The sequence below is a fragment of the Talaromyces atroroseus genome (assembly GCF_001907595.1).
Source record: "Talaromyces atroroseus strain IBT 11181 chromosome Unknown scaffold_3, whole genome shotgun sequence".
Lineage (NCBI taxonomy): Eukaryota > Fungi > Ascomycota > Eurotiomycetes > Eurotiales > Trichocomaceae > Talaromyces > Talaromyces atroroseus.
In genome coordinates, this window is record NW_017971435.1 from 1,693,065 (window position 1) to 1,716,271 (window position 23,207).

Sequence of the window (23,207 nt, forward strand, 5' to 3'; positions counted from 1 at the left end):
AGCGTGCCAGCTAGCACGTCTTCTTCTTCCTTTATGCAATTGAGGTTTTGACTTCAAGATATTCCTCTGCTCAGATCGTCTCTAAACGGGCAAGTATCAATCTGTGGTCCTGGATAACTCGGCATTTCTTGTCTGACAAATAATGTACCAGATAGTTATATTTGCCTCGGTTCATGCCATGGGCGTCGAAGCTGAACCGCTCCTCGACGACCACGAGCACACGGTGGACTTGGAAGATGCTCGTATCTCTCGAAAAAACTCTCGTTGGTGGTCGTGGTTGAAATCAATGTTGGCACACGCTCTGACAGTGCTGTTGGTCGTCATTGCAATCAACTTCATCCCCCATGTGCGTACCGTGCTGCTCTTCCGGGAAGCCCCACGGCCGAAGCTGTATTGTACGTGAGAGACATAGAAGCTATGACCATGAGAATTTGCATATTTACTCTCTTTCTCTCTACCACCATCTAGCCCCCCTCACTCCTGCCATCGTGTATACCATCGATATGCCGCCGTGGGACTACTGGAGCAACGACTTGTTTTTTGGCCCGCCCAGCGATGAATCGGAACGTGCTTGGAATCGTTTGATACATCGTATGTAATGAAAAATATATGCATTTCGAAGGTGCTGGCAGGCTGAACTGACAGTCCCAGCACACGGCCTGCAAGTATTTCCTGAAGAGGCCAAACACTTGAATGCGTCGCGCACCGTGGTGATGAAGAATGGTAACAGTCTGTTTATGCTGGGCGTGTATCATAACCTTCATTGTCTGGTGGGTATTCGCCATCTTTTTTTTTTCTCTTCGCTCAAGAGTTAAACTGACAATAATTTCATAGCGACGTATCCGTCAGACACTCCAGGCAGATCATTACTATCCCAACATGACGGCAGAGCAGAAGGAGAATGATCTGGAACATAGCTGTACGTTTCCTCCAATTTCTTGCATATATCCTCTTTACTCCAACTTTTTTTCTTCACCATAAACTGAATATGTCTAGCGCACTGCCTCGAAGCGCTGCGTACCTCGATGATGTGTCATCCTGACCTAACCACTAACCGGTTCTACTGGTCGAACCGGCCGTGGCATGACCTCAGTGTGCGCCCGGATGTGAAGCGGGAGTGCGTGAATTGGGATAGACTGGAGACTTTCATGCGGGAGCGCAGGTACGATCCCGGGGACATCCTCAAGGGGCATGGAGAGGAGCTCTCAGACGACTATAAGGATAATAAAGATAACGAGGGCGAATGACAAAATGTACTGCAGATAGATGCAAGCTTGAAGGATACTCTTACTGCATCTTCCAACCTCGGTGAATTATGTCTGTACGCCGTACAGACTAGGGAAAGTGGGTGTTAATTGATCACGGGACTATTGTGACATTGGTAACCTAGTTAGGGTGAACATTTCATTAGAAAATGGCCTGGGTAGAAAACTGCTGTAACCAATAACCAGGAAGTTGAAAATCGAGGGACCACCACTGCCTTTACGGCCACGTTAGCAGCTTGCCATAAAAGATTCCTCTACTGCTGGTCTTGTATGTCATGGTCCCCGAACGCAGGTCAGATATTTGTAAGCACTGAGGAAACCTGGGTAATAATAGCTCATAGGGCGGTGATGGATGAACAACCTATAGATTACGCAGTTAGGGCTTTAGTGGATATCCCTGTTTAACAGGGTCCACTGCGCCCCGTGCGGCCCTTCCCTTCCGAGACCCTTGAATAGTGATCCCCACCGCTACCGAACGCCATACCCGTTAACAACCCCAGACTATAGTTTACTGTGTCTACCCCAGCTTCCAGACCAGGCCATGCCGGCCATCCAGGACATCCGCATTCACGCACCCGTCGTGGTTGCGGAGGCCGCATGTTTGATCGTCTTCTGCTCGCTGATGGTGGGACTGCGATTCTTTGCGCGGCGCATCAAGCGCTCACGCCTGGAGCTTGATGACTGGGCGGTTGCTATGGCCTTGGTGAGAAATCATTTCCTTTGAATTGTACTATCCTTAAGTTCTAGCTAACATTAAATTAGCTCTTTGTTATTGGCATGGCCATTACTATCCTCATCGGTACGCTATTTGGATGTTCACCATCATGTCTATATATTCACACCCCGCAGAAACCGGCATGAAGGGATTTGGTTATCCAGCGTCCGTGGGAGATGCAGGGCCAAATCATCCAAATGCCAACGTGGTGCGTATTTGACATGATAATACCTGCATATCTAGCTAGTTATTCTAACTTTTAACTCCGCCACAGGCCGGCTGGCCCACTGAACTGCTACAAGTCCCCGCCCTTGGCTGTATCAAACTCAGCTTTCTCTTCTTTTACCGCCGTGTCTTCACCAAGTATGTTGCCCGTGAGTTCGGCTGGATTACCATGTCCATGATCATTGCGGTGACAGCCTGGACGATCTGCTTCTTCTTCCTGCTTCTGTTCCTCTGTAGCACCGATTTTGCCGCCTACTGGACCAGCAGCGAGAGTGAGGATAAATACTGTCTGCCCACGGGCAAAGTACATATGGCCTATGCCATATCGGATGTGGTCATGGATATCTTGATTATTTTGCTGCCTCTCAGCGAGGTATGTGGGAAGAAAGAACGCTCACTGGTGATTAGGAATATACATGCTGATGGGAGACGGATAGATCTGGAAACTCCGTCTCACTATCCATCGCAAGGTCGGTGTTATGTGTGTGTTTGGTCTTGGTGCTATGTGCGTTTCCAGAGTATCCAAAATATACGCCTACGTATATACTGATATCCATACAGAACCATCGCCATGTCAATCGTTCGCATGGCCATCTATCAACGAGCGCTGTCTGGTAAGTTCATCTGCGCGGGCATTTTCCATTTTTCTCTACTAATAATGCCTTAGTACAATTTGACCCAGACTCTGACGAGGAGTGTATGTTCTATCTTCTTCCATAATTCGAATAAATCTTACTTCACATGATCACTTATATTGACATTTCTTAGATCTCACTACCCTCACCACCTACTTCTCCATGCTCGAAGCCGGGCTAGGTGTCATCGCTGCCTGTCTCCCCGTGCAGTACGGCCTCCTCAAGTCTGAAAATATGCGGAATGTCATCCGCAGCATCCACAGCCTCACATCGCTTGGCTCGCGCGGCGGCACCAGCAACAGCAACAGTAATAGCAATAACAATAGCAATAACAACAGCGGCAATGACAGTCGGAACATGTCCGCTGCTCAATCGCAGCGTTTCTCCGACATAAATGGCTCGCAGATCTCTGATATTGGCGCACCGCTACCGGCTAATGCTGCTGCCACAGCTAGTTCTCATGCCATGATGGACCATTTCGACGACCAGGGTATTATGGTGTCCAAGTCCTCCGGCACAGAGGCGCAGGCAGTGTAACATGATTTTATGATCAGTATGTTCTTGTTGTAATGGCCTTTACACAGTAATGAATGATATCCACTGATAGGGGTTGGGCGTATACGTTATGTATAATGGGGTATGGATGGTGCAACTTTTAGGGTCGATATCCTGGAAGTTGGCGTTATGACGAGGCCCAATCAGAAGGTATTGTATACTAAGGTGATACTCAATATGGGAAATAGGTATTTAGGTAGTATTGCTTTATTTAGTATTATTATTATTATTATTAAGAACTAGTTAGAAGTCGAGCGTGTAGTACAGAGTGCACCTGAGAGGATTTGCGGTACCTAAAGTCTACTGTACACATTTCAAGATCATACAGGACATATACTAACATTCAAGCTTCATTCCAGAAGTAGGCTCAAGGTAGAGACCAAGCAATATACAAACAAAAATCTTTGTTTCTAGCATTAACGCCACCGTCCAACCCATAAGACACAGAAACGCGCAACGTTGAATCATCGTACGTATCTCGACTGTTGGAACTTGATTAGACGCAGGAACATAATTGAATAGAGGCATGAAACGTGCTGCTTACCATGAATCGTTTGTGAAAGTCTGATCGCAAAAGGTCCTATAATCATATAATCGATTAGCATGCTGCAGACCTGTAAAAGGGGATCGGAGAGCTCTACGTTAACAAACTCGGGCCCTTTCTTGACTTCACTGCCGCGAGCCTGGTTCTTAAAGACAACATCGTCATCCCATCGACGCTTCATATTGAAGTCCTGTGGGTTCAATAATGGGTTGCCCCGCGCAATGTCGAACTCTCGCTGCTCTTGCTCTTTGGCTTCCCTCTCGCGCTCCTAGAGACATATAAATGTTAGACAAAAACAGTTGAGCGACCCCGCATGCAAAATATACCTCTTTCTCTTTCTGTTCCTGTCGCTCGCGCTTAATCTTCTCGAGTTCGCGCATCAGCTCAGCGGCTTCATCCTCTTCATCGTCGCTGTATTTAATCACGGTCAATTTCGGTCCAACATTGCCTCTTCGACGCAACGAACCTGTCTTCATCACTACTATCTGAATCCGATCCCACCGAGTCAGCGTCTATATCACGTGTTTCCTCCAGTATCCGCCGCCGTTTTGCCTCTATGTCTTCCTCGTCCAAGTTTGCTTCCGCATCCTCTTCGAGGTCGCGTTTGAGTCTCGGAACCGGTTCAGCAGGTGCCTCCGCCTGGACGCCTTTGGTCTTTGAAAAGTGTGCTGCTTCTGCTGCCAATAGTTCGGCCCTGAGATCGCGTGGTCGATCGGCTTCGCCGCCCTGGCCTGGTTGTCTGCTGATGTGTTAGAGCCATATGCTTTTTGCTGTAAGGCCATGTACCGTACCGAACTTTCAAATGCATATAAGCAGGCAGGAGCCGTTGGTGATAAGCCGGGCCACGGAGGGCCTCTTTGCCCTGGGCCTGCACTGGGTGTTAGTGTGGATAATGCCTCATATGGGACTTGCGATCAAATATACCGGGTCGAAAGTGGGACGATGTGCTGCAGAAGTCAGAAGTCAGAAGTCAGAAAGAGAAAAGCATCCTTTAATTTTTAGGGTGAAAAAGTCTTACCTGTAGTCATATTCGGCACTTATATGAATCCCTCCAAGACTCAGGTTTAATGTGGTTGCGAGTGAGGTAAAGTCGAAGATGCGCAGAAAGTAATACAGGCCCGTTGACCGCCTTCGCATGATTGGCTGTCGGCGGAGCCAATAATTTAATCTGCCGTCAAAAAGTCTTTGGCTTCTCTGGATGCTTTCTCAAATAAAAACAACGAGCTCTCAATTATGCATATTTGCATCTTATAGCTTACAATTATAGTGCGCTGTGTTATCGATTGGGACAATCTACAACAACGATGTCTAAGGAAACACCACTGTCAGTCGCAGAGCGGGAATTCATCCTCGAAGCCCTCCTCCAGAATATCCGTCTCGATGGTCGCGATGTTGATACCTTTCGCCCTCTCTCCGTGACTTTCGGTGAAGAGTACGGACATGTCAGAGTTAAGCTTGGACAGACAAGGTGAGTCGGCAGCTATAAAACACTACATCGGTTCCATTATTGTTAACCTCCTCTAGTTTGGTTGTGCGCATCTCTGCCGAAGTAACGAAACCCCGCGATGACCGCCAATCTGATGGCACCTTTTCAATTGCAATGGAGCTTACATCTATGGGATCCCCCGCTTGGGAAAATCTTCGGTATGTTGGAAGCATCTCACGTCTACTCTTTCTGCCCGACAAAGTTCGCTGATTTTTTCTTCTTTCTTCCAAGGCAAAACGAATTCGAGACTTACGTATCGCGAGTGCTTGACCGTGTAATCCGGCACTCGAATGCCTTAGATACGGAATCTCTATGTATTTTAAAGGGCAAAAGTGCCTGGAATATACGAGCAGATGTGCATGTGATCGACTTTGATGGCAATCTCATTGACACGGCATGCATTGGCATTATGGCAGGCCTGCAACATTTTCGACGTCCCGACATTGAGGTCAAAGAAGGCCAGGTTACAGTTTTCGGCGTCGATGAACGAGTCCCGGTACCTTTGAATATCACCCACAGGCCATTGTCGATCACGTTCCAGTCTTTTCATGAGGGGAAGGTCCTCGTCCTGGATGCCACCCGCAAAGAGGAACAGGCTTCGGAAGGAGACCTGATCATTGCCCTGAACAACTCGGGCGAGACATGCGCAGTATACAAATCCGCCGGTAGTCCTGTCAGCGCAATTGAGGTTGTGAAAAAGACGCATTTCGCACTACGGAAAGTGCAAGAAATCAACGGGATCATAAATAAGGCGCTCGAATCCGACCTGGCTCGGCGCGCAAAAGTGAATCGTGCGGCAGAAGCCAACGCAGAAAATGACCGTGAAGGATAAACGTCTCATTACCTTATTATACATGAACCATGCTATTCTTCTTCGAAGGCTCTTGTACCAAGGCTGCCGGCTGATCAGCCACCCCGACTTGCAATCCCTCCGCACCCTTGGTGTTTGACAGGTGGCGACGTCCCCGGTCTGAAACGGTTTCACAGCTGACTGAGCCGACATATTATTGACTTGGTTGGCATGCTCAGCAAGCAGCCATGGCGATGCAGCCAAACCGGCGCATCATCAGAGATAACTACGTTTTACGCCATGAGCTACGGCGATACGAAGCCAGATAGAAACAAAGACTACAAACCATGTCTAATATAAATAACAAGCCATAAGAGACGTAGCCTTAAGAAACAAAGCGTATGTGTACAGAGCCAGACAGATGTCTCGTAACTTATGGTATTGGTATTACTGGTATTGCTGACGGCATGTATTTACGTGGCTTAGATGTTGGTGCCGCCAGCTCGGCTGCTCATTGGCCCCTGGCTGGTTCTCCGAGCCACCGAGCGGTGCAGCTCTCTCTGCACGACAACGTGAAACACCATCGAAAAGAAAAGCTTGAGAGAAAATCCCTGAGACCAGCCTGCTCATTGTCGCATCCGCCACGTCGCTCGATATCTGTTGTCACCAGATTCACATTTACTCTCAGCTAGAATATCTCGCCATTGCCATTCTCGCCTTGTTATCTTCCCCCCGACTCGAGTTCGCCAGCTGCTTCAAAACACAAAATCTCGACTCCAATGCTTCAGGGGCATTTCTTCTGACTTTTTGATCCTTCACCACCCGCGAAGACCTAAGGCTGTCCGCTTGCCAAATCTACGATGGCCAGCGGTCGGCCTCCTGGAAGTCATCCATCCGCTGGCCGGAGCGATGACTTGCTGCAGCTGGAAGAGAACAACGCGTCGGTCTACAACACTGGCCAGCACCCGCCGGTAGACGATGATCGACTGCTGGAGCAGTATAACATCGACGATTCCGAGCATGCGCGACCGTCTGTTTCGTATGATGACTTTGTTGGGGCCAGGAATCCAGCCGCTGCTGGGGCGCATCCACGCACAGGGTTGCACATTGACCAGGCCGGAAGTGATCCATATCTCGGCGAGCCCGCACAGCGCACATATTCTCAGACTTCCGGTCTGAGTAATTTTCAGAGGTATTCGGATATTGACGACTACGAGGATGAGCACATGCACGGCTATTACAATGATCTGGACGAGGACAACATGCCTCCTAGTCAGCTTCGACAGCAGCACCAACGAAACAGCATCCTGGCTCTGGGTGGTGGGTTCATGGGCAAAGCGAAGAGCATGCTGGGCATGGGGTCCGAGTATTCCGAAATGGACCTACCCCTAACGGAAGCTGGAGCTCGAGGGTCAAGGCTGGGAGAGGGAGATGACAGCAGCGTCAAAAGAGCGCAGAGGAAACGCGGCAGTTCTGGGTTTACGTTTGGTAGAAGAAAAGTCGACCCTTCAACCCTCGGACCTCGAATCATTATGCTCAATAATGCGCCAGCCAATTCTTCGCAAAAGTTCATTAACAACTATATTTCAACGGCCAAGTACAACATCATCACGTTTATACCCAAATTTCTTTACGAGCAATTTTCCAAATATGCCAACTTGTTTTTCCTGTTTACCGCCGCTCTGCAGCAGATACCCAATGTTACTCCCACAAATCGATATACAACAATTGTACCACTAGGCCTTGTCCTGATTGTGTCCGCTATTAAAGAGCTGGTCGAGGATCAAAAACGAAGGTCTTCGGATACCTCGCTGAATACATCCAAAGCTCAAGTTCTGAAAGGCTCCCAGTTTCAGGAGACGAAGTGGTTGGACGTCGCCGTAGGTGATATTGTCCGCGTGGAGTCTGAACAGCCATTTCCCGCAGATCTAGTCTTGTTGGCGAGCTCTGAACCAGAGGGTCTCTGCTATATTGAAACGGCAAACCTCGATGGAGAAACCAATCTAAAGGTCAAACAAGCCATTCCAGAGACGTCGCATCTTGTCAATCCCAGTGATATGAGCAGGTTGAGCGGACGACTACGGTCTGAACAGCCGAACAGTAGTCTCTACACGTACGAGGCTACATTGACAATGCATGCTGGGGGAGGTGAAAAGGAGCTTCCTCTGTCACCAGAGCAGCTTCTTCTCCGTGGTGCTACACTTCGCAACACCCCCTGGATCCATGGGATCGTCGTGTTCACTGGTCACGAAACGAAGCTCATGAGGAACGCTACTGCCACACCTATCAAGAGAACGGCTGTTGAACACACTGTGAACTTGCAAATTTTGATCCTGGTCGGAATCCTGATAGCTCTAAGTGTCATCACATCAGTCGGCGACCTCATCATTCGTAAGACCTCCGGCGAAAAGCTGTCATACTTGTATTTAGGCACATATGATGGGGCCAAGCAGTTTTTTATGGACATTGCGACCAACTGGGTGCTCTTTTCCAATCTGGTTCCCATTTCACTTTTTGTCACGATTGAAATTGTCAAATATTTCCAGGCTTTGCTCATCAACTCCGACCTCGATATCTATTACGACAAAACAGATACCCCCGCAATATGTCGAACATCTTCGCTTGTCGAGGAACTTGGCCAGATTGAGTATATTTTCTCTGACAAAACTGGAACTCTGACCTGCAATATGATGGAGTTCAAGCAGTGCTCCATTGGTGGTATTCAATACGGCGGTGATATCCCCGAAGACAGAAAAGCGGTTCCGGGCAGTGATATTGGTGTTCATGATTTCAAGCAGCTGCAAGAGAACTTGCAATCTCATCCAACAGGAGAAATCATCCATCAATTCTTAGCAATGTTGGCAACCTGTCATACCGTCATTCCCGAGAGGAGAGATGATAGACCTGGTGAAATCAAGTACCAAGCGGCATCCCCTGATGAAGGTGCCCTGGTTGAAGGCGCTGTCATGCTCGGATATCAGTTCACAAATCGTAAGCCACGATCCGTGCAGATTTCTGTGAACGGCCAGGAGTATGAGTATGAACTATTAGCGGTCTGTGAATTCAACTCTTCGAGAAAAAGAATGTCGACCATTTTCCGGTGCCCTGATGGCAAAGTTAGGGTTTTCTGTAAAGGTGCCGATACGGTCATCTTGGAACGTCTTCACCCAGACAATCCGACAGTGGAAGTAACATTGCAGCATTTGGAGGAATACGCAACCGATGGTCTGCGGACGTTGTGTCTGGCAATGCGCGAGGTTCCGGAAGACGAGTTCCAGCAATGGATCCAGATTCACGACAAAGCTGCGACCACGGTTAGTGGTAATCGCCAAGAAGAACTTGACAAGGCGTCGGAGATAATTGAGAAGGACTTTTACCTTCTCGGGGCTACTGCTATTGAGGACAGACTACAAGATGGAGTCCCTGACACTATCCACACTCTACAACAAGCCGGTATCAAGGTCTGGGTCCTGACAGGCGATAGACAGGAGACGGCAATCAATATTGGCATGTCGTGCAAGCTCATATCAGAAGACATGTCTCTGCTGATTGTTAATGAAGAAAACGCCATGGCGACCGGTGAAACCCTTACGAAGAAACTTGCAGCCGCTCGGAGTCAACTAACCCATGGAGCTGAGATGGAACCTCTTGCGCTCATCATCGACGGCAAATCATTGACATTTGCTCTAGAGAAGGACTTGGAAAAGCTCTTCCTAGATTTGGCCGTGCTGTGTAAAGCAGTCATTTGTTGGTAAGTACAAGTCATAATATCTATGTAACTTACAAACAATTCTAATGGTCATTGTCACAGTCGAGTCTCTCCTCTTCAGAAGGCTCTTGTTGTCAAACTTGTCAAACGTCACAAAAAGGCTCTTCTTCTGGCCATTGGCGATGGAGCCAACGATGTATCGATGATCCAAGCCGCGCATGTGGGAGTCGGGATCAGTGGTGTTGAGGGCCTTCAGGCTGCGCGTGCTGCAGATGTTTCAATTGGTCAATTCCGATACTTGCGAAAACTTCTTCTCGTTCACGGTTCATGGTCGTACCATCGCATCAGCCAAGTTATTTTGTTCTCGTTTTACAAGAACATTGCTCTGAATATGACACAGTTTTGGGTGAGTTGATATCCTTAGAAATGGAGTGATTCTCATAATTACTAACAATGGATAAAGTACTCTTTCCAAGATGCCTTTTCAGGCGAGGTCATTTACGAGTCATGGACACTCACCTTCTTCAACGTTATCTTTACCGTTATGCCGCCATTTGCACTTGGAATTGTGGATCAATTTGTTTCTGCCAGACTTCTGGATCGGTATCCACAACTTTATCAGCTGGGCCAGAAGGGCGTGTTCTTCAAGATCCGGAACTTCTGGGCTTGGATTCTCAATGGTTTCTACCACTCCCTGCTTGCCTACATCATCGGGGAGGGCATTTTCTATGACGATCTCAAGGAACAAAACGGCATGGCAACGGGCCATTGGGTCTGGGGTACAGCCATGTACACAGCGGTCCTCGTAACAGTCCTCACCAAGGCATCTTTGATTACCAACTGGTGGACCAAGTACCACCTAATCGCCATTCCAGGATCCCTTCTCTTATGGATTATATTCCTGCCTGCCTACGGTTATGCCGCCCCTGCCATTGGATTTTCCCGAGAATACCACGGAATTATCCCTGTTGTGTTCTCCATACCACAATTCTACCTCATGGCCGTCCTGATTCCCGCCATCTGCCTACTTCGTGACTTCGTGTGGAAGTATGCCAAGCGCATGTACCGGCCGCAGCCATACCACCATGTGCAAGAAATCCAAAAGTACAATGTTCAAGACTACCGGCCGCGCATGGAACAGTTCCAGAAGGCCATCCGCAAAGTCCGCCAGGTGCAGCGCATGCGCAAACAGCGCGGCTATGCATTTAGTCAAGCGGACGAGGGCGGACAGCAAATGAGGATCGTCAATGCGTACGATACGACCAAGAGTCGCGGTCGGTATGGTGAGATGGGCAGTTCGCGGCCATTGCAATGAGATGATGTTTTGATTCCTTTTTTTTTTTTTTTTTTTTTTTCCCTCTGTTCCATGTTCGAAAGGGCGTTGGGATTAGCGTTGTCAGTGTGTGGTTATTGTTCTAAAATGTATCTGTTTATGTGTTTCTTTTTGACTCTTATTTTCTACTCATTTATATACTGTAAAACTGTATTCTCTGAAAATATGCATATATCTTTTCCACATCATCTATACTCTTCTCTCCGGCGTTGGCATCTCCTACTAGTCGTACATGGTACTGGGAGCGACAAGATGACGTCGGCTTCCAATGTTAGCCAATCAACGCCATCTTTACAATAAGTGTAATCCCTTCAATCCGCCCTTCGTCTCTGATTTATTCTTTGCATCGCCATAAGATATATACAATATTATATATAATATATATATATATATATATCGGACACGATATAAAATGCATCGCTCTGTCAGAGCTCGAGTTTTCATTCTCATACGCCATACGCCATAATGTGACTGTCGAATTAATCACTCGCATGTCCATTAAATATATCGCCTCCTCTGTCTATCAGCCATATCGCTTTGAACAGACGAGACACGGAATATCTCACTGATACATAAACACATACATACTTATTTTATATGTTTATCTGTCAATGACTCTGCATACAAGAGCACCAACATCCTCGCCCATCGAGGACGAACCGCCACACTTACTATCCACTTACCCACCTATATTTGTCCTCCCAACCCGCCTTTCACTGGAAGAACTGCACACTTTGGAAGGCGATCTAGGCGATCTTGATGCTACATTGACATACGATATCACCGAAGCCAGAATCGTGCTGGGCACGATTGCACAGCGCAAGCGTGCAGCGTTGGAGCTGAGATCGAGGGGTCTCTGGACTGAGGAGGTTCCTGTTCTTGCTTCTCCTGCTTTTGCATCTGGTTCTGTGGTACATGATCAGCCAAAATCAACAGTAAAACCACAGCGGAAAAGACAGAGGGAAGAAAGGGACTCTCCGTCGCCGAAGAGGAGACGGTTGGCTCATTCGTCGAGGAGTCGGAGAGAGAGCCAGGAACAGGATGATATCCCCGATTTGACTTCCACAGAACCAGAGAGCGCAGGTACTCGTAGTAGGAGTCAGTCGCCGATAGATAATAGGCAGCAGCATCCGAGAAAACGGTCCCATTCATCCGATAGTACAAAGACAACAGCCTCAGATGACTATCAAAGTGAGGAAAAGGGTGCTAGAGATAACCCAATCGTGGGACATGACCATGTCAAAGTCGTCAGGCTTGAATGGGCCACTCAGTCAATTAAAGCGAGAAGAGTGCTTGATATCGACCAGTTTGTCATCTACCATGGAAAAGTCATTGCACCACCGGCCCAACCAACATCAGCTTCAGCAGCAACTACGACGATGTCAAAATCAGTCAAGATGCAAAGCGATGACAGCCAAGGTATCATCGCCCGTGCAATAAGGGACGCCGCATCAAAGCCTGTTCCTTCAACTCGATCTCCATATACTTTTGGAGCATCATCGTCGTCGTCATCCATGAAGCGAGTGAATGCCTCGCAGCACCAACATCCTCCTCCGACGTTATACCGACAGACAACATCAGAGCATGACCAGACCCATCTCATCCCCCCAGCACCAGACTGGGTCAAAAACCACGTAATGTACGCATGCATGCGCTCAGCACCTCTACATCCTCCCAACGAAGCATTCATCAACCAATTAGTCAAGATTCGCAAAATCCGCGAACTTACCCTCGACGAAATCGGGGTGCGTGCCTACAGCACCTCTATCGCATCCATAGCGGCATACCCTTACGAGTTCCGTAGTCCCATGGAAATCCTCTCGTTACCGGGATGCGACACCAAGATTGCAAATCTTTTCGTCGAGTTTCGAAACAACGATGACGTGAAAGTTGAGGCTGCTGAAGCGTTGGATACGGATCCGGTAGTTAGTACCATCCATCAGTTTTATAATATTTGGGGCGTGGGAGCCAAAAAGGCGCGCGAGTTTTATTATCAGCGCCAATGGCGAGATCTGGATGATGTGATTGAGCATGGATGGAATAGCCTGTCTCGCGTACAGCAGATCGGACTGAAATACTACGATGAGTTCCTCGCGGGGATTCCTCGCTCGGAGGTTTCTGACATTGCAAGGACCATCCACAGACACGCGCGTCTAGTTAGGCCCGGCAGTGATTATGACGGCCAGGGTATTGAATGTATCCTTGTCGGTGGATATCGGCGCGGAAAGGAGATGCAGGGAGATATCGACCTGGTGCTCAGCCACCGCGACGAGCGAATTACAAAAAACCTTGTCATCGACATACTCGGCAGTTTGGAGACTGAAGGCTGGATCACGCATACTTTGGCTCTTCACATGACAAGCTCTAACAGAGAGCAGCAGACGCTTCCTTTCCATGGTGATCCCGGATCTCACCACTTCGACAGTCTCGACAAAGCGCTTGTTGTATGGCAGGACCCACACTTTCAGGCGGATGCTGCAGATGATTCAGAACAGGAAGATCACAGCAGTCGTGGCACCTCTTCAGCGTCTGGGCCAAAGTCGAAGAAAAACCCTAATCCACACCGGCGGGTTGACATCATCATCTCGCCCTGGCGCACAGTCGGGTGTGCGGTGCTGGGTTGGTCGGGCGATACTACGTTTGAGCGGGACTTGCGACGATATGCGAAGAAGAAACATGGATGGAAATTTGATTCAAGTGGTGTGCGAGAGAGAATGACTGGGGGGAGTGTGATTGATTTGGAGGGGAGTGGAAGCACCTGGGAAGAGAGGGAGCGTCTAGTCATGGAAGGGCTGGGGGTCGGTTGGAGACCTGCCAGTGAGCGATGCACGAGGTGATTGAGCTTGCTCCAGCTTTCTCCAGGGATGTTTGTATATATAGAGATGGAAATATGGATATATATATATATATATATATGACGCCTCAGGCCAGCAGCGGCAGGATTGCTCCACACTTGGCTTAGTAACAAAGCTGATGCCTGAGTCCAGGCCTCCACAAGGAAAATGCAAACTTATTTTGAAGTGATACATATGTACATAGTCAACTACTCCGAGATTCCATGTGAAGCCAGTTCATCGCTCTAGGTCAGCAATCCACTTCAAGCCCCAGGATGGCAGAGACAGCGCCAAAGAGACAAGCATGCCATGGATCCTGTCACTGCGGATTGACGCAGTACATTGTCTTTCTCAGCCTTCCACACCCATTCTCGTCGTCTCATCCTCCTCAGCCAATCCAACAAGAAGTCTACCGCTGTAACTGCAGCACGTGCTATAAAATGAACTTCTTCCATGTTCATCCGGCCAACCCACAGGACGATTTCATGCTTCTTTCACCACTCGATCCAGATACTGAATTGAGTACCTACCAATGTCACGACAGGAAACGCAAATACTACTTCTGTCCAAAATGTGGAGTGCGATGCCTAACATTCGGTGGTGTGGGCGAGGTCGATGTCGTGGATCTCAAAGAGCTAGCTGATAGCACAGAAGGGAAGAGAAAAGTTTGGCGCGCGAAGTGGGATGGAGAGCATGATACGAGACCGTATGTTTCAGTTAATGGGACTACGATTGATTATAGAGAGGATTTCGACCTACGTGTTCTCACCGAGGAGAAGAGAGTGCAGTATTTTGATGATCGGAGTGAGCCCGAGGAGAAGAAGAAGGAGGCAAGATGGGACAGACCACATTATGGTGGAAGTTATTGACCGGTTGAGAAGGTCCTACTACTTGAGGTTGGTATCTGTTTCTACGCATTACTTCTTGTTATCAGCATAGCCCAACTTGATGGTAACCATATATTTAGTAGTAGCGCTGGAAGTTGAAGATATATTCATTCCAATTATGTGCGCCAAGGCCGTGAAACAAAATTGAAAGCCATCCTGATGAAGAAAGTTGGGATAGGCTTCTTGCTAAGACAGGTAAGGCACAATGTCACAGTCTTCCTTGAGATCGAAAGATTCAAACTTCCCCTTGAGCCTCCCGCATGCGTTGTTCACTGGCTGCTTCGGCGTAGTACAGGTCTCATTGTATCTTGTCGTGCACCGGGTCCATTCCAAATCATTATTTTCCCGTAGATACACAGCCATTGGAGGCAAACTCATACTTCTAGGAACCGAAAAGTCTTGGTTGGGAAGACTGCAGTATGACCCGAGGATCAAAGTTGTCTTCCTATCCTTTTTCTTACTCGTGCTTTGAGTAGTGATAGTAGCAGGGCTCAGATCAGGAAAGAGGTACGTGTTTCGTACATCTGCTGAACGTGGAAGGAAGATCGGATCCTTGAGGTAGTAGACGACTTCTTCTGAACTTTTGCCGACAGGAGAGCGAAAGAGGGGAATTCGAATCACATCAAGCTTTCTACCGCGAATGGTAAAGAAAAGCTCCGTGTCTGTCCAGGTCAGAGAGTAAGGAAGATTGGACACGGGGATTTTGGAGACACTGCCGAGGTTGACGGTCGTGCGGAATACCAATCGAGGCGGACTTCTTGCTGTCTTCTGTATTGATAGCCTATGGGTTGAAAGCTGGAGACGCAATAGCACTTTATGCGGTTGACTTCCCTCTTCCTTGACTGCTTCGGAGGCTTCCAAGGCGGCGAAATGCAGATACTGGCCATCGCGTGAGAAATGTGCCTTGATAGATACGTGGCAGCTACGAGATTGTGAGCGGCACAACTCTCGCGTATAGTACGTTTTGGTCTCGTAGTTCGCAAACAAAATCTCCCCGTCACCTAATGGCCAGACCAAGAGTGGTTTCGATGGGTGAAATGCCGGCGGCGAGTCAAACAAACGGGCCTTGATGTAGCAGCTGTAGTGGAACACGGGATCTTGATGGTTGAGCTTGGCCGAATCGTATATCCTGAGGGTAACTCGTCTAGTCCCGTCAGCCTTGGTTGTCTTGTTATTGACCATCATCTCCTCAAACAGAGCGCCATCTTCGTTCTCGGAGCCATCGTTGCTATCGGAAAAGCTGTAGTTGCTAGAAGAATAGTGGCTTTCCACGCCAGAACTTTCATCAGCCTCCGAGTACATCTCTTTGAGGTCATCTCGCTTGTTCGGATCTTCGTCATCATCCATATCAGAGAAGGAGCTTCTAATTTCAGCATCCAGTAGCAGAATATTAGCATTCTCCCCATCATCGTCGCCTTCAGAGTCACCACTTAAAGATCCTTCTCGCCTCTCAAGCTCGAGTTCTTCGAGCGTCAGCGGCTGATCGTTCCATTGGTCCTCGTCTTCCATTTCATCGGACATCAATTCCGAAGAAGCTTCGCTCCAAGAAGTGTAAGCCGTATTGCTACTAATCGAGTTCGACGACGAATGCAAAAACTCATCTGTCTGCCCGGTCTCCGACTTCGCATCTAACATCTTGTCTTCCTCTAGCTGGGAGTCATGGACAAAGTCCTCGGGCTCTTCCACATTGAAAGATGTAGCAGAACTAACACTAGTAGCTTTGTCCGTGTCGCTAGATCCTGTCGCAGTGGTTGACGGTTGGCTGCTCTCCGAGGATGCAGAAGCTGTGATTTGATCCAACGCCTGTATCGCGAGTTCTTCCGCTTTATTCATGATTTCTGCGTAATCAAGAACCGCCTCTTTGCTACCGTCGGCCTCATCTAGGTTTCTTATATCAGCTCTTGACATCAGACGTCTTGCTGATATCGCAATAAAGTGACCGTTGCTAGCCATCTCCTCAAAATACTCGTTTCCCGAACCGATTGCGGCCAGAGGAATGTATTCGTCGTCTTCTCCCTTGGAAAACACCTGTGATCCAATGCGCATAAACTGCAAGTCCGTAGTAAAAGACACTAGACGAGGCCGCCCCGGAATCTTTTCGGACAATGGGTACTCATAAAGGGGCCAGCTCGAAGAAGAGGCATAGAGAGTCTGAAAGCCCTGAAATTTAGGCTGTTGTCCACTCAGAGACCAGCGCTCACATCGCAGCTCAAGTTTCTCGCTACTGCTGCGGGCATCGTGTATTAGGGTTATGTATGAAACCATTGGAAGGAAGGAATCTTTTGCTGGCTTACAGATTCTCGAGCTTCAGAAGCATTAACAATTCTCCCCTTTCATCCACGCCATCAAAGCAACGAATAGGTGGTTCAGCTGTTGCACTATCTTCGGAGAAGAATGCTAAACTTTTATATCGACTCGGTCCCAGATGGAGGAAATTATGCGATCCAAGCGCCCTGAAAAAGCATCTGTCGATCTGACCTTCGTAAGCGCCCCTAATACTGGTGTCTTCGTCAAGTAATTCACCCCATTCGCCCACAAATAACGCATAGTCTCTTTTCCAGTTCCCATCACAATTATCTTCAAACCATTGAGGGAAGACGCGCCTGATATGTCTTCCAGCCCAGGGGCGGAAAGAGTTATACCAAAATCGAAACTGGCCTGAGAGGCACCATGACATATGTTAGCTAGTATTCAAGTTTGGCTTAGTTGGTGAACATAAGAACCAACCTTCTACAAGCAAACTCTGGATTTGCAACAACGTGAAAAATTGAGAACTGGTAACGAGCTGTGTGACCTTTTGGTTGAACTCTGAAGAAAACTCCACATCGTCAAGATGTTTATCCCAGTACTTAGCCGCATAGGGGAGTAGATGGTGCTCCATAATGTCGTCGTCATGAAGGTCAACAAATGTATCGTTTTTCTTGGTCAATAGCTGTTGATATCGAGGCTGTAGTAAATATTTCAGACATATATCTGCCATGACATCGTTTGTGAGAGCACAAGCATTATCCTGCTCCAAGATCTGAGCATTTCTCAACAGAAACGCTTTCACAGAACCATGTGTCAGAGTGCAAACATTGACCTTTCCTCCATCTGGTTCTTGGATCTCGTGGATTCTGACAAGGGGCTGACATAGTTCCAGAACCATATCCTTCACGAGCTTTTCGTTTCTATCAATGTCGTGCCCTGCTGGTCCCTTGGCCATAGCCGTACATTCACAGAGCTCGTCGAGACGTAACGGTCGCCTTGCATGGACAATGCAAGCAAGAAGGACTCTGTAGACATTGTAAGCGGGCTTCTTTTTTTCATTTCAGAAGAATTGTAGATCATTACGTACGCGACAAACCCTCGAAGCGAGGGGTCAACATCCTCCATCTTTCGGCGGTAATACTTTTCATAGTCACCGGGTAGGCCGTCCTCAATAAGCTCTTGCACCATATTCAGTGTTGCAGCTTTTGACATGGAATGTAACATCAAAGAAGCCCATAAAAAGCATCCATCTGACTTCTCGCGGAGATCCTTAAGAATTAGGTTTTTGTATCCCGTATCAAGAGGCAATCGGTTCAAGACTGTGATCTTGCGCGCCAAATACGTCTCTATATCTTGACTGTTGAGACTCTTTGTGACCTCAATCGACGGTTGGCTTTCGAACCGGTTGTCAAGACAGGTATGAGTCTGTGAGCAACACCACAGGCGAAGTCGGCTGGGTGTTTTGTTGGCAAGGTCCTGGAAGAAGTCCAGTATATCATCCAGATGCTTCCTCCTTGACTCTTGCGTACACTCCTCGTCTAGACCATCAAGAAAAACATATGACACGGGAAGCTTATTCACCAGCATACTAATCACCGTCTTGACATCCCCAGCTTTAGAAGGTGTAGCGCCGCGCTGAGTGAATGCGTGTATATCCTCCGGCATATCCGCGACTTTCCCCAGTTGATTAATGAGTTGCTCTGCAAGACTTCGATATACCAAAAGAGTCGGGAATTCCTCGTCGAACGTAAAATACTGGTAAACGACAGCTGGCTTGTCATTGCAGATCTCGGGAATCTTCTCAATCGCATACGCCGTCAAGACGGATTTTCCAACGCCAGGGGCCCCTTTCACCCACAGCTGAGAAGCTGAACTCTGACTGTTGACCCATTTCTTTACGATGCCGTCTTCAAAGAGCCACTGGCATGTGCTGGGGCTTCGCTCGCCACATTTTTCATCGTGATGGCGGAAATTACTCACGTTGAGAGGTGGTTCTCCTGCACGGATCCAGTTCTGCACATCTCTCTGCCTCTGCCGTTTCTGTTCCTTTTCAAGTTCTTTCAGCTTCTCTGCGTATCTTGCTTCATACCGCTGGATGAAGTCGGCCTGTTCTTCCCTTGCAAGGCCAGCCAATTCACGCTCCTTGGCAACATCTTCTGCTTCTCGTCTTCGAAGCCGTTCCTGCACGACTGGAATGACCCGCGTCATTGCATCGGCACTCTCGCCAATTTTCGAAATGATCCCATCGAGTTTGGTCGTGCTGAATGGAGCCACCGCGCGAGTCAGTCGATTAGCGACGCAGCGGCTGCATTCCTTCTCAACCCGTACCCAAAAGCGAATAATATCGATGTACGACTTTTGCAGAAGTTTCTGCATCGTAGATGAATCCGGGAACAGCCATTCATACTCGGTGAGAATATCAAGATGAGTGCCCAGCCGCTCAAGTTGATCAGCAATCTTGTCGTAGAGATCGAGAAATCGCTTCGAGGTATCGATAACCGCCCTCAAACAACCCCATAGTATAGCTGTTGGCATGGGGTCCACTTGTATTAAGGTATCAACAATGCCAGAATACGTAGAGAGGATAGAAACCACTGGCTTCAGGGTTTTGCGAGCTATGCTCGCGGCTTTGCTGTCTGTCGCATCGCGTTGCAACTGAATCAAATCCTGCGAGATGGTATTCGCATCGATCACTACTTGTTGCTGCTGCTGCTGCTGTTGTAGCTTTTGTAGAAATTGGGGTGTTTTGCTCTTTTTCGGCCTGGACTGAATATAATTCTCGAGTGCAAGACTGAACGCTGACGGAACTGCTACAGATGCCGGCATTCTGAAGGAACTTGGTTTTCTTCACAATCAAAATGTGCCCTGTGCATATTCAGTAGGTATTTCCAGCCCGTCCGGCAGTGCTGCCCACCTGGGCCAATAGACCCGAAACAACAGAAGGATTCAAGCAATAGGTTTGGGCATACACTCCATACGAGGCTGCAGCCTGCTCGGGAAAGAGTCTGATCGCCGCACTAGAGTCGCTCGGCTCTGGCTTAGTTGCAGTATCAATGTCTGGAATAGGACTAGACATCAGGCGCCACGCATGAGCTGACGAATCGTGAACTGTGAATTGTGAAGTTGATGATACTAAAAGAGGGGGAGGTGATCTCGAGGCTAGTGATAGCTGTTTCTCAGCCCATATTGCTTAGAAATAGTAGTTTATTTTCCGCATTCCACAGCTTCATCAGTCTCATTGTCATTTGCTTCTTGCGAAAAGAAAGCCTTGAGCCTTGACTAGTGAACATACAGGGCAGCAATCATGGCCGAGCAGGAAAAGCCCACTCCAGATGCGCCGGCGAGGACATCAATTCAAAGAGTCATGACGGACAGTAGCAACAAAACGCAGCGATTGCTCCGCGTTGATCAGATGTGAGCAAAACCGGAAGTTGATGTGCCGAGCAGCTGACTTGAGCTTTTCTTCCAATACACAGATATAGCAGGTAAGAAGATCGATCATGTCGTTTATCGCAGGTTGAATTCCTACTAAGAGTCGTGACAGAAAGGAACGACAAATTCATTTTGTCAAGACCGCGAAATCCTCCTCCAAGCCGGATCGTTTCAGTAAAACCGCGATGGTTGTGCGCCGTATCATCTCCAAGCAGGGCATCGTCTCGCACACGGAAATCGATATTCGGTCTCCGCCCCTTCAGCAAGTCTTTCGAGAACTGTACAAAGGTGTCGATGGGCTCGAATTAAACAAGACACCGCCAGTGGTGTGTATACCCTCCCCCTTTTTCTTTTTCTGGCAGGATCTGTGGATGGGCTGGCTGACGACCCTTTCTTTCAAGGCCAAACCGGAACTTATATTTTGGGCTGCAGAAAGCCTGCTGCGTATCAAGGAAGAAGAAAAGTCAAAGAGCCAACCCAACAAACAGCTTATCGACGACATTGGAACTGCCTTGCGTTTCGTTGAAGAGGATTACTCCGGTCAGATTGCCAGTCTCGAGTCTCTTATCAAGGAGAACCAGATTACTTGGGATCTACTTTGGGCGATCTTCCCTCCCAAAACCCCATCAATTTCACCAAAATACGGTGTCATGAATATAGAACAGGCCTTCAGACTTCAGGAGTCTGGATATGAGCAGCGTCCCAATGGCTCATGGTACTTTTCTGCGGTGGGCCAAATTGTCCAGTTTGATGGGCAGGATTTTGGAAAGGGAACGATCAGCCTGGAAATTGATAAGTATGACGGCTCTCGACAAATCCGAAGTTTGAGCTTTTATCCTCTCGTGTACCATCCGGATGAGGATGCCACGCGAGAAAGACTGATGGCCAGAGGGCGAAAGTACCTCTCCTTGCTCGACCAGCCCGCATGCAGAGATTATCCAGTCACGTATGCAGTCAAGGAAATCATTCAGCCCGATGGAAAGTTCAAGTCGGAGATGTTCAACGTAAGCTTGACACCGTTATTATCAATCATAGTACTAACAACATGGTATCACAGGCCAAAGGAAGAGTTATGGCTGACCCGGAAGGGTATTATCTCCACAATAGCAGTTCTGCACTGAACACGCCTTGGATTTATAGCGAAGATATATTGAGTCGCACAAGTCTTTCAGATCAGGATTTGCTGATCTGTGCTTCATGGGTCAACGGGTTCAGCTTTGAGCACAAAACCTGGTGTCAACTTGATGTGACGCCGCTTCAGGAAATCGAGTGGAATGGGGATGCCTTCAAGAGTCTTGTCATGGAAGAGAACCGTCGACAACTTATCCACGGCCTTGTTAAAGCTCACCGTCACAGTGAAACGGGATTCGATGACATCGTGGAAAACAAAGGCAAAGGTCTCATTGCGTTGCTGACAGGCTCGCCTGGCGTCGGAAAGACACTTACAGCAGAGGCTGTGGCTGAGGTCACGCAACGCCCGCTCTATGTAGTTGCAACTGGAGAATTGGGCGTCGATGCTGACACTGTGGACCGCCGTCTTGAGAAGATACTGGATATAACGCGACGCTGGGGGTGTGTCCTCCTCATCGACGAAGCAGATGTTTTCCTCGCGACTCGTGGAAAGGACCTTAATCGTGATGCTCTAGTAAGCATCTTTCTTCGCCGTCTCGAATAGTGAGCTTCATTCCCAATCCAAGTACTTCAACCTCACTGACACATTCAGTTTCCGCGGCGTGGCCATCCTCACCACGAACAGAAAGAGTGAAATTGATGACGCGTTCAAAAGTGCGTGTGTGCTCTATCGGATTTTCGTATAGCAGCTAATCACCAAGTACAATGATAGGTCGTATCCATTTCACAATTCACTACCCAGATCTAGACGCTGATAGCAGACGGAAAGTTTGGAAGAATTTCTTAACGAAAGTTGCCAAAACATCGGAGCTATCTGAAGTCACTGAAGATGATTTTGCGACATTGTCAAAGCATGCTTTGAATGGCCGACAGGTTCGTTCAGGTCGAAAAGAACATCGTCAAATCGAGTCTAGCTAACAAATCACTTGCAGATCAAAAACATAGTCTCATGTGCTGTGTCTCTTTCTCGTGAACAGAAAAAACAGGTTTCCGTGAAGGATATTGAGGGCTTGATGAAGATTCTTCTCGACTAAGGAAACAACTAGGTAGTGACATTAATACGGTGCCAATAACATGAAAGTTTCGATCTAATCCCTTCATTTTACAATGTAGTAAAAGTTTAGCCTTTGTCTAAACGTCTATCTTCAATTCAATGAAGCTAATGTGCAAAATACACGAAGTCTCCAAAACAAAAAAGAACAGGGAAAGCAAGGAATAATCAGCTAAAAATTGAAATTTCCTACAATCCCTTTGAGCCCATGTCGAAAGTTGCATTAACACATGGTCTTCTTGCTCCGCAACTTCATCATCACAAAGAAGAGAGACGGAATAGTGCTGTGATGCGCACCTTCTTACGTATATAAATCTGGGTATGAATGAACGAGTGATGAATACCGAAATCAGAGGAATGGATGC

General features: G+C 48.0%; 8 protein-coding genes across 8 annotated transcripts; 6 read left to right on the forward strand and 2 right to left on the reverse strand.

Moving 5' to 3' along the window:
* Positions 1–142: 142 nt before the first annotated feature.
* Positions 143–3,377, forward strand: UA08_03613 (hypothetical protein; the record flags this gene model as incomplete). The annotated part of the gene is made up of 15 exons (XM_020265933.1): positions 143–395; positions 469–591; positions 652–770; positions 835–919; positions 997–1,162; positions 1,335–1,344; positions 1,452–1,533; positions 1,799–1,968; positions 2,028–2,064; positions 2,115–2,188; positions 2,255–2,578; positions 2,643–2,710; positions 2,767–2,819; positions 2,873–2,902; positions 2,974–3,377. 15 exons carry the CDS (start codon positions 143–145, stop codon positions 3,375–3,377), a joined length of 1,998 nt encoding a protein of 665 aa, XP_020121733.1.
* Positions 3,378–3,859: 482 nt separating this feature from the next.
* Positions 3,860–5,076, reverse strand: UA08_03614 (Pre-mRNA-splicing factor cwc15; the record flags this gene model as incomplete). Its single annotated transcript, XM_020265934.1, has 8 exons — positions 3,860–3,877; positions 3,940–3,975; positions 4,010–4,207; positions 4,266–4,350; positions 4,406–4,678; positions 4,731–4,812; positions 4,864–4,886; positions 4,958–5,076. The coding sequence occupies 8 exons, from the start codon at positions 5,074–5,076 to the stop codon at positions 3,860–3,862; spliced, it is 834 nt and encodes a 277-aa protein (XP_020121732.1).
* Positions 5,077–5,243: 167 nt separating this feature from the next.
* On the forward strand, positions 5,244–6,257 carry UA08_03615 (hypothetical protein; the record flags this gene model as incomplete). Its single annotated transcript, XM_020265935.1, has 3 exons — positions 5,244–5,407; positions 5,464–5,583; positions 5,657–6,257. The coding sequence occupies 3 exons, from the start codon at positions 5,244–5,246 to the stop codon at positions 6,255–6,257; spliced, it is 885 nt and encodes a 294-aa protein (XP_020121735.1).
* Positions 6,258–7,075: 818 nt separating this feature from the next.
* UA08_03616 (putative phospholipid-transporting ATPase) lies at positions 7,076–11,239 on the forward strand (the record flags this gene model as incomplete). The annotated part of the gene is made up of 3 exons (XM_020265936.1): positions 7,076–9,966; positions 10,027–10,330; positions 10,388–11,239. The coding sequence occupies 3 exons, from the start codon at positions 7,076–7,078 to the stop codon at positions 11,237–11,239; spliced, it is 4,047 nt and encodes a 1,348-aa protein (XP_020121734.1).
* Positions 11,240–11,868: 629 nt separating this feature from the next.
* Positions 11,869–14,094, forward strand: UA08_03617 (hypothetical protein; the record flags this gene model as incomplete). The annotated part of the gene is made up of 1 exon (XM_020265937.1): positions 11,869–14,094. One exon carries the CDS (start codon positions 11,869–11,871, stop codon positions 14,092–14,094), a length of 2,226 nt encoding a protein of 741 aa, XP_020121741.1.
* Positions 14,095–14,531: 437 nt separating this feature from the next.
* On the forward strand, positions 14,532–14,960 carry UA08_03618 (hypothetical protein; the record flags this gene model as incomplete). Its single annotated transcript, XM_020265938.1, has 2 exons — positions 14,532–14,797; positions 14,834–14,960. The coding sequence occupies 2 exons, from the start codon at positions 14,532–14,534 to the stop codon at positions 14,958–14,960; spliced, it is 393 nt and encodes a 130-aa protein (XP_020121740.1).
* A 204-nt stretch (positions 14,961–15,164) lies between these two features.
* Positions 15,165–20,054, reverse strand: UA08_03619 (hypothetical protein; the record flags this gene model as incomplete). Its single annotated transcript, XM_020265939.1, has 4 exons — positions 15,165–17,205; positions 17,273–17,636; positions 17,706–18,253; positions 18,316–20,054. The coding sequence occupies 4 exons, from the start codon at positions 20,052–20,054 to the stop codon at positions 15,165–15,167; spliced, it is 4,692 nt and encodes a 1,563-aa protein (XP_020121331.1).
* A 478-nt stretch (positions 20,055–20,532) lies between these two features.
* Positions 20,533–22,825, forward strand: UA08_03620 (hypothetical protein; the record flags this gene model as incomplete). The annotated part of the gene is made up of 7 exons (XM_020265940.1): positions 20,533–20,642; positions 20,705–20,713; positions 20,773–21,664; positions 21,718–22,334; positions 22,384–22,445; positions 22,504–22,664; positions 22,724–22,825. The coding sequence occupies 7 exons, from the start codon at positions 20,533–20,535 to the stop codon at positions 22,823–22,825; spliced, it is 1,953 nt and encodes a 650-aa protein (XP_020121065.1).
* Positions 22,826–23,207: the final 382 nt, after the last annotated feature.